The 16,543-nt window shown below is 40.7% G+C and overlaps 1 protein-coding gene across 6 annotated transcripts in view; it reads right to left on the bottom strand.

Annotated features, from left to right (window-relative positions):
* Ahcyl2 (adenosylhomocysteinase like 2) overlaps window positions 1-16,543 on the bottom strand; it is a 169,728-nt gene that overhangs the window by 4,803 nt on the left and 148,382 nt on the right. For all 6 annotated transcript variants that reach the window (XM_085683643.2, XM_085683644.2, XM_085683646.2 and 3 more), the window contains exons 11-15: window positions 15,271-15,341; window positions 11,909-12,003; window positions 2,975-3,073; window positions 832-900; window positions 668-746 (exon numbers count right to left, since the gene is read on the bottom strand). In XM_085683643.2, coding sequence (XP_085539769.1) covers window positions 668-746; window positions 832-900; window positions 2,975-3,073; window positions 11,909-12,003; window positions 15,271-15,341 — 413 coding nt within the window. The remainder of the gene's footprint in view (window positions 1-667; window positions 747-831; window positions 901-2,974; window positions 3,074-11,908; window positions 12,004-15,270; window positions 15,342-16,543) is intronic.

The raw sequence follows: 16,543 nt of genomic DNA, 5'->3' as shown, positions 1-16,543 counted from the left end.
TCTATGTAACAACCCTGGCTATTCTGTACTGTTCTTTGTAGACCAGCCTAAACTTGAATTCACAGAGATCCACTTGCCCCTGCAAGTTTAAAGACACCACCACCACCATCTGGCCATAATTAACTCTTAACAGGAACTAGTGTCCCTTAAAAGAAGGGGCTATTTACCATTTTAGAACTGGAATAAGCCAGATATCAAAAGGCCAGAGATATTCTCTTTTGGAAGGAATATTTTCCTCCTCCTTTGAGATTTCTGTATACATGATACTTTAAAAGAGAAAATCTTTAAAATTCAATTGGTAGGCCAGGCATGGCGGCACATGTTGTAACAATCCCAGACAGGAAACAGGAGTGAGTTCAATGCCAATCTGGACTACATCGTGAGACCCTGCCTCGAAATATACAATGTGATGCAATGCAATAGGGCATAATAAAATAATTCTCAAGCAGGTATTCAAAATGACAGCAAGATGCAAGGACCTCCCTAGAAAAACCTATGTGGAAAATTACACAAATCACCTTGTAATGGAGTCTAGAATCCTAGTTCTTATTTTATGAAATAAAGATAAGATGCTTTCTTTTTTCCCCCAACATGTGTCTGTCCAAGCTTCCTTCAGATCCTGACAGTGAACTACTTTGGTAAGAATGGGGAAGGAAGGGCAGCTTACCCATCTTCTTGGGCAGCAGGTACACATCTTGCTTATAGCGACCCTCAGGAGCATTGTAAAGCTCTATCAAGGCGAGAGCCTGGAAAAGCAGAGACATGCATGCTGACGCACCTGGCCGTCTCAGGACCCTCTGCAGCCCACCACTGTTCCACCGCAGCGCTTACCTGCGTGGTAGCAGTGATTGAGAGTACAAATGTAGGCACTGTGGAGCAGCTTAGGTTCAGCAGACGGCCCTAGTGATCAAAAGGCAAGGCAGAAGGGCATTAGGACAGTTGCTGGCCTTTGAGGAGTGAAGGAAGAACGACTGCCAATTTCCAGTTCTCTCCTGACTGAGATTGCTAGACATAGCAGGCACACAACAAAAAGGAATTAATTGATATCCTTTTAATTCTTTTTGTTTTGAGACAGGGTCTCTCTGCATAGCTTTGGTGGTCCTATAACTTGCTATGTTGACCAGGCTAGCCTCAAATACACAACAAATTTGTTGTCTTTTATCTCTTTGATAAAAGTGATTCTTATTGGAAGAGGTCATATCTCATTGTGGCTTTAATTTTCATTTTCCTGGTGATTAGTGATGTTGTACATTCCCCCTTTGTCTGTTGGCCATTTGTATGTCTTCTTTGAAATTAATAGGTATCCAAATGAAAGCACTAAAAATTTGATAAATGTTTTGGCTAAACTATTTCCGGGACTATATAAAAACGAATAAAGGCAGTCATACACCACTGAAGATTGTGTAAATTTCCCATTCTCTATAGCAAAATATCCTTCTTCCAAGGGTTGGCATTCCTTAGATTGTCTTAGAAAAGGAGACAGTTAAAATGAGCGGCAATCTCCAGGCTGAGGAGACAACTATGGATTTAGGAGGCTGTAATGGTTTTTGTGCTTCTCAGTTTATTTCTCTGACCCAAAGGCGGATAGCCTAGAATTCCAAGTGGACAATAAAGATAGTAAAAGAACTAACACCTGCCCCATGCTGTCCTTTCTTGCTTTATTTCCTAGGAAGCTTGACTACTGTTTTTGCTGAGCTAAAAAGCCCAAAGCACCTTTAGTGACTGTTTTTATCACCAAAATTGCTAAGAGGGACTTCCCAGGGCAGTTTAGAAATGCTGCCAGACAGGGGGCTGACGTCAAGGCTATTAATAAACACTTAACAACCTGTTCTTCTCCTGGCCATACACACGCCTTTCCAGACATGCCCTAAAGTATTTAAAGGATGTTAACTAAGTGAAGGCAGAAGGTCAAAGAGTAAAGACTTACAAAGCTGGTCTATGTGCCTTGCATAAGGAGATGAAATTATTTACGATTTCATATTCAGTTTATCTAATGTAAGAAAGAAAACTGAAGGAAACCAAAACCCTTTGTTATTTGGGGCCTCCCCTTAAAAGAGAAAGCTTCATGGAAACAAGAAGTATTCCCAGTACCCAGGAACACCAGGCTACAAGGGCAGACCCTTCACTATAGGAAAAGTGGCCAGAAAATAACACAAACGCTACAAGGGATGAAAGTCGAGACTGAGTGCTAGGACCAGTGAGAATGCTCAGCAGCAAAGGTACCTGCTGCCTGCCAACCTGACACCAGAGTTTGGTCCCCGAGACCCAACATGGTGGAGAGAACTGACTCCTGCAAGTTGTCCTCTGACTCCACAAGAGAAAGCATGTACATAACCAACTCCCCACTCCCAAAAGGACTGGGAATATCGCTCAATGGTGGAGCTCTTGCTTAGCATGTGTACATGTGTGAGCCTTGAATTCAATTCCTAGCACGGGGGAAAATAGGAATATGTGTGAGCCAGATCAAGCAGAATGTGGAACTATCCATCCAGCAACCAATTAAGAGGATAAGCTGGGTACCTACTACACATCTGGCTCACTTTATCAGTTCAGAAGACACCAAAATAGAGATATTATCAGCAAAGACATGACTTTCCCAAAGCTTACCAAAGACAGTCTGAGCTACAGCCGGGAACACGTACTTTGCTTACTGATTAAACCACCCCACAAATGACATTATCTCTCTGTGAACATCACTCAAAGTGGCACTGATTCTATCTGCTAATTCCTTCCACAGTAATAGTCATTATCTGACTCAGCCTAGAGAGTGACATGGAGAGACAGGATAATTGGTGAAAAGTAAGGAACCAAAATAGTCTCTTAATTGCTGAATGAAAAGACCTTTCACAATTGAAAGTAAAATCCATCGGTAAAGTAGCTAAACTTGTGCTTAAGAGACAGAGTTGAAAGGATCGGGGAACATGAAGAGGAGGGAGCCGGGACCTGCAGTCTCTCCGGTCAGCTTCAGCCTTACCTCTGCCAGCAGTACTATCCTCTTGCCATCTGGCCATATCACATGGTCAACTTGAGATCTTACTCTCTCCCAGGTCAGTTCTGGTGTCCGTAGGCTTGCCTGGAACACATACAGTAAGAACATCATTAGCTGAGGCAAGTCCCTGACACCGAAGACAGAAAGATGCTGAAGGGAACCATTTCAAATAGCAAGTCGAAAGAAGCCACCAACATGCCAGATGGAGAATACCTGTCCTGGGGTGGTTAGGACTGTTCCATGTCAGGGAATTTAGTCTTAGGCCCAGCCAGGGAGGGATCACTCAGGATGTCATTCCACAACATATACTGTACGCCCACTCTCTGCTGAGCACAGTAAAAGGTGCTATGGGAAATACAAAAGAAACCAAAGGCATGGTTTCTGCCTTCAAAAAGCTCATATTTTAGTTGGGGACACAAAACAATACATACGTGAGAAGAAAACACAAAGCAACATGCAAACAAGTGCAGATTAATATGTGCAAACTGAATACATAAGTGCTGAAGAGACGGAAAAAAACAAGATCAGAGCCAAGTGGGATTAGCTGGAGAAGGCAGAATGTCCTAAACATAGCATGCTGGGGATCAAGATTCTGCCCTCAAGTCCCCACGTTCCCAGTTGCACCTTCTCAAAAGGCTGGCTTATCCTAGAGTGACAGAAGCTCTGTGTCCTAAGAGCGAATGTGAGGTAGCTTTTAGAGGAACGCTAGTGGTAGAGTAAAGCGCCAATGGCTCACCCTCTCTCCACTTCTGTACATTGTATATTCAGAGAACAAAAGAAAAGACGGTAAGTTTATTATCAGCAGCAATCAAATGACAGTCACAGGGTGTGCAGACTTAGGACAACTACTTCCTTCTTCAATAAGCAATGGCTGAAACAGAAAGGAAGTCCATATTCCAAAACTACCCCATCAATTCATCTGGTAAAAATGAAAAGTTCTGCCAAAATGCTAGTTCTCAGACAAAGAGAAACACTTTTAGTTACATAGTAATTCTAGGCACCGTAGAAAAGGACAAACACTGAGAGAAGAATGTGAGAAATTTTTGCATAGAGATGGTTATCTTTACTTTTTCCTCTCTCTCTCTCTCTCTCTCTTTTTTTTTTTTAAAGCAGAGTTTCTCTATGAAACAGTTCTGGTTGTCCTGAAACTCGCTTTGTAGACCAGGCTAATCTCAGACTCACTGAGATCCACCTGCCTCTGCCTCCCAAGTGCTGGGATTAAAGGCGTGCACCACCACCGCCCGGCTATATTTTCATTTTTAAATCCCAAATTCTCTCTAGACATACAATGGAGTACTCAATTAATGTTTAGAAAATCATGGTCCCTCTCACTAAGGAAATGGCAATCTAATGGTGCAAAAAGACAAAGAATTAGATTTTTAGTATATTCAGAATCACATTTATTTATGGTCAGGATCACCATTTCTTGAAAATGTAAAGTTTGAGATATAAGTTTCATAAAATAATTCAATCATTCTGAAGAGCAATTTGGCAATAACTACCAAATGTTATAGATACTTAATTTTTGTCAATTAATTTAATTTTTAGACTTCTAAAAGAAATACTTATTCAGGTCAAGAATTTAGGTGCCTAAGAAAGTTTAGTCTAAGACAGGTATAGTGGTGCATGCCCTTAATCCCAGCACTTGGTAGAAGGCAGGAGAATCAAGAGTTCAAGGCCAACCCGGGCTATAATAAAACTGCCTCAATAAACAAAAGCAAAAACAAAGAAAGAATGATCATTCCAGCATTATTTATAATAACAAAGAAACATAAAAAAACCAAGAGAATGACTAAGTAAATCAGCTCCAGTTGGTTTATGTAACGCATAAAAAAAGAAAACAAAAAAAAAGAAAGAAAAGGAAGAAGAAAAAGAAGATGAAACAGTAGTAATAAAGATTGGGAGAGAGGGGAGGTGGGGGAACAGGGAGGAGTGGCGGCAGGGAGGCTGTGGCTGGGATATACCATATGAGAGAATAGTGAGAACAACAACAATCACAGAGGTTTGATATGTAGCTTAGTGGACTATTTTTGCCCCGCATGTATAAAACACTGGATTTAAGCCCTAGTACCACAGATTAAAAATTTATAAGTAAATGATATGAATGGACTAAAGAATAACTTAAGCAAGTTAAGGATATATAAAAAATAAATCCTTTAGTCTTTGAAAACACCAATAGAGGGGTATAACCACTGATGGCCAAGACATACAGTTCCTTGGTAACACAAGTAGCTTACATTGAGATGAGATGTTAAGTAGTTCAGAACTTTATTGCTTCATATCATCCATCTTCCAGAGGAAAAGCAATCTTGGTGACTGGGAGCAAAGAGCTCACAGCATGATACTGAGAAGCTACCGACTTAGGAAGTATTCCTTGGGAAGAATGGTGGAATCAAGGAAAGGGCAACTGCTTATGAACATAAGAAAATGGTCAATGGTGAGAAGGGGCAGCATATTAAAGCACAGGAATGGCTAAGATAAAGGCAGAGGACCTGGATGGTCAATTTAAAAGGAGGTTTAAAGAGGAATTTGGTTAACTTATCTTTACCACTCTCCAGGGAGGGCGACATTGACTCAGTACGAAGATGCCCATTTGGTCATACACTCTCTAAGAGGGTGCTTCCTACCGTATGGTTGGAACAAGAATAGCTCTTAAGTTCAACCAGCTGGGTTTGGGATAGGAGACCAGTGGTAAAACACATGCTGTTGGGTTCAGACTCTGGTACTGCCACTCCAAAAGGGGGCGGAAGGCCCAAAGCGGCTTTGCTGTGGATCTGCACTCACGTATCACTCTATCAGGAAAAGGGTTGCTTGTACAGATAACACCTCCAATGCCGGCACATGCCCTTGTAAATGTGGCCTGCCTGCACACACTGAACTTACATGATTCTGAGCAATGCATAGCATCTCCCCCAACTCCCAGGCCCAGGGGACACAGCTGTGGTTCCAGTTCCTTAAAACAGAATCAACAGCAGGCCCAGGTAAAACAATTCTTTGGTGGGAAAAAGGTTTTGAAAGCATGTGTATGTCATGGCTTCTCACTTGAATTGTAAAGCAACAATCACACAGGCCTTCAGGTGAGACAGCAAATACGTGAAAGGTAGAGTTGGCCGTAAGTAGCCTATCGCAGGCTCTCTGGGATTCATGGAATTCATATTTTTCAGGAAAACAAGTGCAGCTTTCCTAAAATATACAGCAAGCAATATCTCAAAGTTAGGCAAAACCAAAAATTCCTACCCAAAGAGGGGGAAAAAAAAAACCTAAGTAATTTTTGGGCAAGCCATTTGGAGGATTCTTACTACACACATAGGCCACAAGAGCCTTGAGCTCTCTGTGTAGTCCAAGCAGGCCTCAACCTCTTCCTACCTCCACTCCCAAGTAGTAGGAATTACTCTAAATTTTGATCACAAAGCTATCTGGCCAGCCATCAGGTAGATATCCTGATGTATATCTGATATCTGAGTATCCTGCAGAGTCAGAACCTGTCTTGAAAGCAATCTGACAACAAAACCTAGCTGGATAAATATTACATTGTAACATTAACTTGATTTATGGAGAATTTCTTCTCTAAATTTTGGTTACAATAGATCAATTATCTATCTGGATGAATATTTACCAAATAATTCTACATAGTAACACTAAGTTGATTTATAGAGAATCTCCTTTCTTTTCTCACATTCTGCATTTAATTGATTTAGCAAATCCCACTGATTATAACATAGTCTCATCACCGCTACTGCTTACGCACTGAACCCAAGTCACCACCTTCACCATCTCAAAAAGCCTCTTGTTGTTCCTACCCTTACTCAAGCTCTAGAAGGGTTTTTCTTTATACAAAAGTCAGGCTGGCCGGGTGGTAGTGGCACACACCTTTAATCCCAGCACTCGGGAGGCAGTGGCAGGTGGATCTTTGTGAGTCCGAGGCCAGCCTGGTCTACAGGAGCTAGTTCCAGGACAGACTCCAAAGCTACAGAGAAACCCTGTCTCAAAAAACAAAAAAACAAACAACAACAACAAAGTCAGGCTGATATTTAAGGAAATATACATCAGATACATTTTGTTATTCATTTGTTTAAAATTATCCAGAAGCCTCTTTTCTATTTAGATAAGAATCTAGTTATTAGAACCCATATAGCCCATCTTACTTGAACTGCCTCCTCTACCCTTACCTCCTTTCTTGTACATTCTGTTACTGTCACCAAGTTTTATTTTTTAAAAAAATTATACTTGCTATGTGGTGGTGGCACATGCCTTTAACCCCAGCATTCAGGAGGCAGAGGCAGGCAGATCTCTATGAGTTCGAAACCAGCCTGGTCTACATAGTGATTCCCAGGACAAGACAGGCTCCAAAGCTACAGAGAAACCCTATCTCAAAAAACCAACCAACCAGCCAAACAAGCAAAAACGTAAGTATTTATTGATCTACTTATTTATCTTTGTGTATATGTTGGCACCTGCATGGTATGTGTGTGGAGGTCACAGGATTGTGAACAAGAACTGGCTGACTGGCTCCAGCGATTCAAGTCAGGTCTTCAGGCTTGGTTACAGGTACAATCTATACCTGCTGTTAGCCCCACCACAGCTTCTTGGGCTCTTCATTTGCCATTCTGTTTTGTTTTGTTTTCTTTCTTTGCAATGGTGAGATTCAACCCAGGCCCTTGTGTATTCATTCCAGACTAGTGTTCTACCACTGAGCTACACCCCTGCTTGATCATTCTCTGTGAATATATAGTACTCAGCTTGCTATTTCTTTCATTTAGCTTTGTCCTTAAGAATTATATTCACAAAATATCTTTTTGAACATTTCAATTAAAAGGCTGTTCTCAACATTCTTATCTTATTTTTTTCATTCAATACAACACAGACAATAACTGTTGACTTATTTATTAACCATCTCCCACACAAGAATATAAACTCTACAAGAGGCAAGATGTTATTCAATGCTTTTTCTTCATCCATTTAGAAGTTGGTACAGAGCAGGCCATGTATTCAGTATATACTTGCTAAATAATAAACGAACACGCTGGTTCTAATTATTGGCTGAGACTGCTGTTTTCTTCGAGACAGAATCCTATTACAAAGCTGATCTCACAGCAATCGTGAGTTTTCTGTACTTTAAACTTTGTTTTACATGTTCTGTGACACCACCATCTAACACTAACAATTCAACTTTCAAAATCCCTCTGAGCAGCATCTTTTCTGGATCATTTAACTTAGTATTTACCTTATGCCATGAAGGATTCAAAGAAAAGAGAGAGATGGCTCTTGGATCCTGATGTGGCAAATATGGGGGTCTACCTAGCAGTAATGGCAAAACCAAGCCTAGCTTCCACATGTTATCTAGAGCGACCCCTTTTAAAGTAAAAGTCATCATATGAAGACTGAGCCAGATTAGAAACCCTACGGTAGCTCCCTGTTTCTTCCAGGATATAATTGGTTCTGGGGGTGGGTTGTTAGGCCTAAGAGATCTGGCCCCTCAGATCACCTCTTCCATTCTTCCCTGTCTTTTGCTTACTTAGTGCCAAGTTCACTGACCTCCTGTCACCCCTCAAACAGAGCAGGTTTGCTTCTGATCCAGGACCTGTGTACCAGCTGCTGCTGCTGCTGCTGCTGCTGCCACTTAGAACGCTCTTTACCTAAAAGTCCACATGGCTAATCCCTTCTACCTCAGGCTCACAGTTGGACGGCACAATGTAAAGTGACAGCTGAGTTCTCCATCCTCTCTCATGCTCTACTTCTTCTTGCAGTGGTTTTACTTTTAATCTTCCGAATTTTACATATATGTGTGTGTGTATTTTTCTTCCCACTTAAACACAAGCTCTATGAGGGTAGGAATGTGTTATGCTCACTACTCCAAGCATTTAGAACTGCAGCTGGCATACAGTAATCATACAATATTTGTGATAGAAGGTAAATGGTCTTGACCTTTATTCTGGGGAAATACCCATACTCATGTCTGCCTGTCTTTTTTTAAGACAAGGGTTTTTGTGTGTAGCTCTAGCTGTCCTGGAACTTCCTTTGTAGATCAGGCTGGTATGGCCTCGAACTCACAGAGATCTGCCTGCCTCTGCCTCCCGAATACTGGGATTAAGGATATGCATCACTACCACCTGGCTGATCTGGCTATCTTTAAAGGGAGAATACTGTCACAAATTGAAGTTTGGTTAATCTACCAGTCAGAGGGGGCTAGAGAGGACCCTGGTTTAATTCCCAGCAACCATATAGTGACTCACATCTATCTGTAACTTCAGTTCCAGGGGATCCAATGCCCTCTTATAGGCTCTGAGGGCATTAGGTATGTGGTGTATATAACATACATGCAAGCAAAACACTCATACATATAAAAGAAATCTAAAAACAAGCAGAAAATACAAAACAACAACAACAAAAAATACAAAAAACTCCAAAAACCCGAAAACCCAACTTTGCCAGTGAGCTGGGTGACAGCACGCTGTCTTGGAAAACAACTCAAAAGCAAAGGAAAAGCAGGCCTTGGAGTCTACGCACCTCAAGCTTTGTTTGTTTTGTTTTCTCAAGACAGGGTTTCTCTGTGTAACCCTGGCTGTCCTGGAACTTACTTTGTAGACCAGGCTGGCCTCGAACTCAGAGATCCGCCGGTCTCTGCCTCCTAAGTGCTAGTGTATGCCACCACACACACCAGTTCAAATACCTGAATTTTGCACTTAAATTTTATTTTGAATCAATTGTTTGAGTTATTAGTTTACTTAATGTCTACGTCTCCCAGTATAAAGCTAAGAATAAATCCTCACAGAGAGTCAAGGGGGTGGGATGAGAAAAAGCAAAAGTAAGAAAGTTAGTCATTTAGAGCTTCCCGCGGTTAGAAGGAGAAAGGCTTTCCTCCTCCTCCTCCATCTCTGACTATTTAATAAAGGTGCTCCTTCACTCACAGCACGTAAGTGAAACTCAAGAGGAAGCTGCCCCCATCCCTGCCCAAGAACCAACTCTCAGCCCGACTAGTAACTGCAAGCCAACTACAGTAACAAGAACTAACTCTCAGCCCGACTAGTAACTGCAAGCCAACTACAGTAACAAGAACCAACTCTCAGCCCGACTAGTAACTGCAAGCCAACTACAGTAACAAGAACTAACTCTCAGCCCGACTAGTAACTGCAAGCCAACTACAGTGACAAGAACCAACTATCAGGCTAACTAGTAACTGTGAGAATCTCTCAGCCTGACTAGTAACTGTAAGCGAACCACAGTGACAAGACAGTAAGGAAGCCATGGCCCTTAGACCCCAGGCTAGAAACAGACTTGGGTAGATTATCTTGCTAGCGATTTCCTTCCTTCTTTCTGGTGCTGTGATGCAGGGGTTAGACCTGGAGCCTCATGTGTGTGAGGCAAATACTCTTAATACCGACCTACATCCCCAGCCAGTTGTTTTATTAACAAAAGAATAGAACATAGGGTTAAAAAGAGAAACCATATAAAATAAATTTTATCCAACAAGGCTCTGGGTATTAGCCATAAAATGTCATGAAAACTTAAAGTCAGAGTCAAAGTCACACTGAGAGATACTTTGGTAAGTCTGAAAAGAAATAAATAACACCTCTATTAACTACTACTTGGACAACTTATTAGAGGTTTGGATGACTATAATCAGATTAGAGAAATATACCTGTCAGAATGGCCAAGATCAAAAACACTGATGACAACTTAAGCTGGAGAGGATGTGGGGTAAGGGGGACACTTCTCCACTGCTGGTGGGAGTGTAAACTTGTACAGCTGCTTTGGAAATCAGTATGGCGATTTCTCAGAAAATCAGGAAACAACCTACCTCAAGACCCAGCAATACCACTTTTGGGTATGTACTCAAAAGAAGCTCATTCATACCACAAGGACATGTGCTCAGCTATGTTCACAGCAGCATTATTTGTCACAGCCACAACCTGGAAACAACCTAGATGCCCCTTGACTGAACAGAAAATGTGGTACATTTACACAAAGGAGTACTACACAGCAGAAAAAAACAATGACATCTTGAAATTTGCAAGCAAATGGATGGATCTAAAAAAAAAAAAAAAAAAAAACCATACTGAATGAGGTAACCCAGACTCAGAAAGACAAATATAATATGTCCTCACTCATAAGTGGCTTTTAGACATAAAGCAAAGAAAAACAAGCCTACGATCCACAACCCCAGAGAAACTAGACAACAAACAGGACCCTAAGAGAGACATACATGGATCTACATAGGAAGGAGAAAAGACAAGATCTCCTGAGTAAATTGTGTGGGTGGGAGTCATGGGAGAGGGTAGAAGGGAAGAGGGGAGGAAGGGAGGAGAGCAGAGAAAAATGTAATTGTATAGAGAAATAAAAACAATAAAAAAGAAATACAATGATAGACTTTTCAGGTTTTAGGAATGTATACTGTTACACAGTGGCTCTGAATTGGAGGTGATACCTACAGACCCAATTACTGAAATTTAAGAAATATGTTAAGGGGAGACCTAGCCCAGGAGAGAGGAGAGAAAGGAAGCAACTGCAGTGTTTGATAGACACAGCCTGTCTAAGGCAATGCACTCATCCTAGCCCACAGAGCTCTCTCCTTTGAGTGTTTCCATGGATCAGCCTACTTTATGTAAAACTAAACAACCTCAAAATGCTACCACTCTGACTCACAGTGAGATTCTGTGGAAAGAAAATGGATCACAGCCTGAAAGGTAATCAAGCCTGGGAGGAAGGAGACAATCATGTGAAATGGTTGACACAAAAGCTTGACTTTGCGCCTAAGCACAGGCCGTGGGGCTGGTAAGTGAACAGAATGGACTGTTTTCCTAGGATAGTCATGTTTAGGGTAGCTGAGAATCTGTCCTTTCTTCTTCCAGTTTGTTACTTGAGAAGGAGAGACTGAAAGAAAAATAAAAAGGTCCTAGTAATAATCAGTAGTGAACTTACCACATCGATCTCGGTGTTGGAATGTCCCATGTTACAGACAATGCAGCTATTCTTCATACGGTCCAAGTGCTCTCTGGTTACCACATTCTTGTTACCTTAAAAACAGAAGCAATACTCACATGAAAAGGAATGAAGCTAGATCCTACCTCATATAACAGGAACACACACATATAAGATCAACCTCTCTCTCTCTCTCTCTCTCTGTGTGTATACATACATATACATACATACATACATACATACCATACATATATATATGAAATACATAAAAATCAACTCTACATAGATCATATGTAGATCATTCTTTTTTGGGGGGGGTTTCAAGATAGGGTTTCTCTGTGTAGCTCTGGCTGTACTGGAACTCAATGACCAGGCTGGCCTTGAACTCACAGAGATCTGCCTGCCTCTGTCTCCCAAGTGCTAGGATTAAAGGTTTGTATCATCACTGCAAATCCTTAAGAGCTCAAAACTATAAAAATCTTAGTTGTAAAGAAATCTTAGAGGAACATAAAAGTGAATCCTTGTGATCTCAGGCTGGGCAACAGTTTACTCCCATATAGCACTTTAAACATAAGCAGCAGAAGGAAATAGAGACTGGACTACATCAACACACATACAAACCCTTGTCTTATGAACGACCACACCAACGAAGTGTTAAAAAGACAACAAATAAAATCTTTGTAAATCAAATATCAAAATGGGATTTCTACCCAAAATGTATTTGGGACTCTTACAATTCAGAAATAAAGATGAATAATCTAACTTTAAAATAGACAAGAACTTGAAAGGATGTTTCTTCAGAGACAAAGCAAGGAAAGAGTAGAGAACACCATCAAAACCATTCTTACTTTATGTTCACTAGGATCATAATACTAAAATACACAATAATAAAATTGTTAACGACACAGAAAAGCTGGCACTCTAAATAGTACAATACAATACAACGGTACAATACTACCATCACTTTGAAAAATAATTTGGTAATTTCTTAAAACCTTAAAAGTAGAGTTACTATAAGATATAGCAATTTTACTGCTATTCATACAAACAATAGAATTGAAAATGTGTCCTCACAAAGTGTTGGATTCAGTGTTTGCAGTGGCATCATTCATGATGACCCCAAAGTGAAATCAACCTAAATATCATCTGTATCCATCAGAACAGAAAAACTGTGGGATAGTCACATTCAGAAACAAAAAGAGATGGAATATTAATACATATTATTATATAGATGGAAACTTGGAAACATTATGCTAAGTAAAGAAGCCAGTCACAAAAGACTACATACTGAATGACCTCATTTTACATAGAATGTCCAGAAAAAGCAAATCTGCAGACAGAAAGCTGAACGGTTGCTTAGGGTTACAGGTATGTGAAGAATGGAATAAAGAGTTGACCATTTATGATAGAGGGCTTCTTGTGGTGTTCTAGAATTAGACAACGGGATATTGTACAACATCAGTACAAATCACCACACTGTATACTTTTCAGAGATGAACACTGTGCTATATGAATTATATCTCAATAGAAAGTCATTGTAACAGTGGTACAATCCTATGGATTTCTTATAAAGTATTGAATTTTGGTGCTGGGGATCAACCCTAGGCCCTCTGAGCTATACCTACAGACAAACTGAATACGCATGAGTAAAATACACAACAAGGGACTCATATTTCAGCTAAGCAATTAAAAATAAGCACATTCTATCCCCAGCACAGGGGAGGAGAGGAACCAAGGGACCGATGAGTAAAGCAGGGACAGCTCCTCATGGTCCTGTCCTCTGCCCCAGTCCTTGCTGAGGCTATAAACACATTTTATTTCCTCTCTCTGAGAATTGTTTAAAAAAAGTATTCCTGATTTATGGTTCTAGTATACAAGTATAATAAGTTTCTCAATCTGAGGAAAACTAGCTATTTTTTATATTCCTCCCTAAAATTAAAAATCTACCTGTTTGTGGCTAGAGAGATGGCTCAGCGGTTAAGAACACTGAGTGCTCTTCCATAAGGGCCCAGGGTTCAATTCCCAGCACCCACACAGAGGTTCACAGATATCTTTGACTCCAGTTTCAAGGGCCCTGACACCCTCACCCAGATACACATGCACGCAAAACACCAGTGCACAGAAAGTAAAAATAAATGGTATAAAAAGTTTACCTGTTTTATAATTAACACAATCACTTTACTTTTTCTAACTATGAAATTTTCTCTTTCCCTATCATAATTTATAGGGACTATATAGAAGCATATTTGCTTTTTGGTTTTTTGTTTGTTTGTTTTGGATGTAGGATCCCACTATGTAGCTCTGGTTGTCCTGGAACTATGTGGACCAGGCAGGCTGGCCTTGAATTCAGAGGTCCTCCTGCTTCTACATCCTAAGTGCTAAAATTAATGCTGTGTGCCGCCATGCCCTGCTGAATATTTGCTTTTAGAGTGAAATAAAATATGACAGGGCTGAGAATGGAGCTTGGTAGTACAGTACACATTCAGCATGCTTAAAGCCCTGGTAATAATCACTGGCACATAGTTTTCCATTTCTAGTTATGTCCTAGGAGGCTAAGGAAAAGGGAGACATAGCAGTCATAAGGGATGGAGAGAAACCTTCCTGTAGGGATGACCTGAAGGTCTATGCTTGGGCAGGGCTCTAAACAGGTAGGAAAATATGAAAGAGATAGACTTTTTTGGTCTACTATCTCTGGTGTGTGTGTGTGTGTGTGATGTGTTTATTTCTGTCTGACTCCACAGTGCTGAAACTAGAAGTGCACACCACCATGCCTGGCTTTTTAAAAAAGATTATCTATTTCATGTGTATCAATGTTTTGTCTACATGTATGCATGTGCATCACATATATGTCTGGTGCCCACAGTTAGAAAAGGGTGTCGGGTCCCCTGGAACTGGAGTTATATATACATGGTTGTGAGCTATCATGTGGGCATTGGGAATTGAACCTGGGTTCTCTTCAAGAGCAACAACTGTTCTTTGTTGTTGTTTATCGAGACATGATTTCTTTGTGCAGCCCTGGCTGTTCTGGAACTTGCTCTGTAGTCCAGGCTGGCCTTGAACTCACAGAGATCAGAAAGGTATGTGCTACCAATGCCCAGTGGTAACAAGTATTCTTAACCACTCAGCCAACTCTCCAGTCACCCTTGCCTAACTTTTTTTTATATGGGTTCTTAGAATCAAATTCGGGTACTCATGTTTATTAAGGCAAGTATTTTACCAAATAAGCCACTCTACTTCACAACCCCTACTTCTTGCTTTAATAGTTTGGAATTATTCAGAATATTTTCAATCACCTTTCACTTGCTCCATGAGAAAAGCATTCCCAAATCTTACTCCCCCCACCCGAAACATCACAGCCATACCTGTACAAGTAATGACAATGTCCACTTGTCGGATGACTTCATTTAACTTCACTAGCCGAAATCCATCCATACTGTAGAAACAAAGCAGGATCAATTACACTAAGCCAGTAGATGGGGAGCTTTTCTTAAAAGCTAGCACCAAGATCTTTAGGTAGTTACAATGTTGCTTCTTAGAGAGCTAGAATGAGTTCAGAGTGTTCATTTTGTTTGGTTTTGAAGACAGTGTCATTGTGTAGCCTAGGCTGGCCTCAAACTCAGGATCCTCTAGCCTCTTCATGTACCACCACATCTAGCTTGGACTATTCTTCAGTCAAAAGCCCAGATCATTTCCTGAGTTTACACAAGAGAAATGTAAATGTTCTCATTGCATCACTAGAATTAGTCCTTCCTAATAATAGGGAGCCACGCAAGGATAGCCATGAGATTCCCAAACCAAATTTCTAGGAAAAAAAACGGCCACTGAATCTATTTTCACTGAGCCTGTTCTCCCAAGATCATCAGTTATTTTCTGAAATTAAAAAAACCAATATTTTCTTAGTATCTTATAGTACTTGATTCCTCTGCCACATTAAACATAATGTACCTCCTTAAACCTAGTGCCCTGCTCACTGCTCTGTAATAGGAATTGAGCACAGGACATAGCACATGCAAGGCAATTGTACCCCATTTGGCTACACTCTCAGCCTTTCCCCATATTTAAACGGTGGCACTCCATGGGGTTCTTCACTAGACTCTTTTGTCCTTTCAGTACTGGTTTTATCCTGCCTTTGTGTATGGAAGTCATCACAGATGACTGACAGACTGGCTCACTGCCCTCTCGCCCACCAGGTGGGATTAGAATCTAGGCATCAGACAACAAGGCAGACCTCTACCACCAATCCATATCTCCAGCTGCAGTTCTGTTTTTTTTTTTTAACTTACATCTCTGGGGTGCTTTACAACCAAGGATTACATACTCCCCCAGATACCTCCTCAAAGATCCCTGAGAAGGAGCCCAGACTTACTTTGTTTGAAGATGAACTCATTATTTTCTATACTCCCATCTATTTTCCCTCTGTATTCTCTACCCTGGGCAGGAGCATTACTGGTAACCTAATTGTATGAGCCAGGGAAACTAAACATTTCTTCCAAATTGAAACTGTAACCAAGTTTTGCCTTTTTGACCCTTTTCTTAATTCCTTTAGAGTCTCTTGAATTTATGGGCCCACACAACCCTTCTGGTGGTTTTGAGACAGGGTCTGTACTTACTTTGTAGACTTGGTTAGTCTAAAAT

The sequence above is a fragment of the Myodes glareolus genome, chromosome 25 (assembly GCF_982192425.1).
Source record: "Myodes glareolus chromosome 25, mMyoGla1.1, whole genome shotgun sequence".
Taxonomy (NCBI): Eukaryota; Metazoa; Chordata; class Mammalia; order Rodentia; family Cricetidae; genus Myodes; species Myodes glareolus.
The sequence above is the reverse complement of the archived record's forward strand: the minus strand, read 5'-3'. Positions and strand labels throughout refer to the sequence as shown.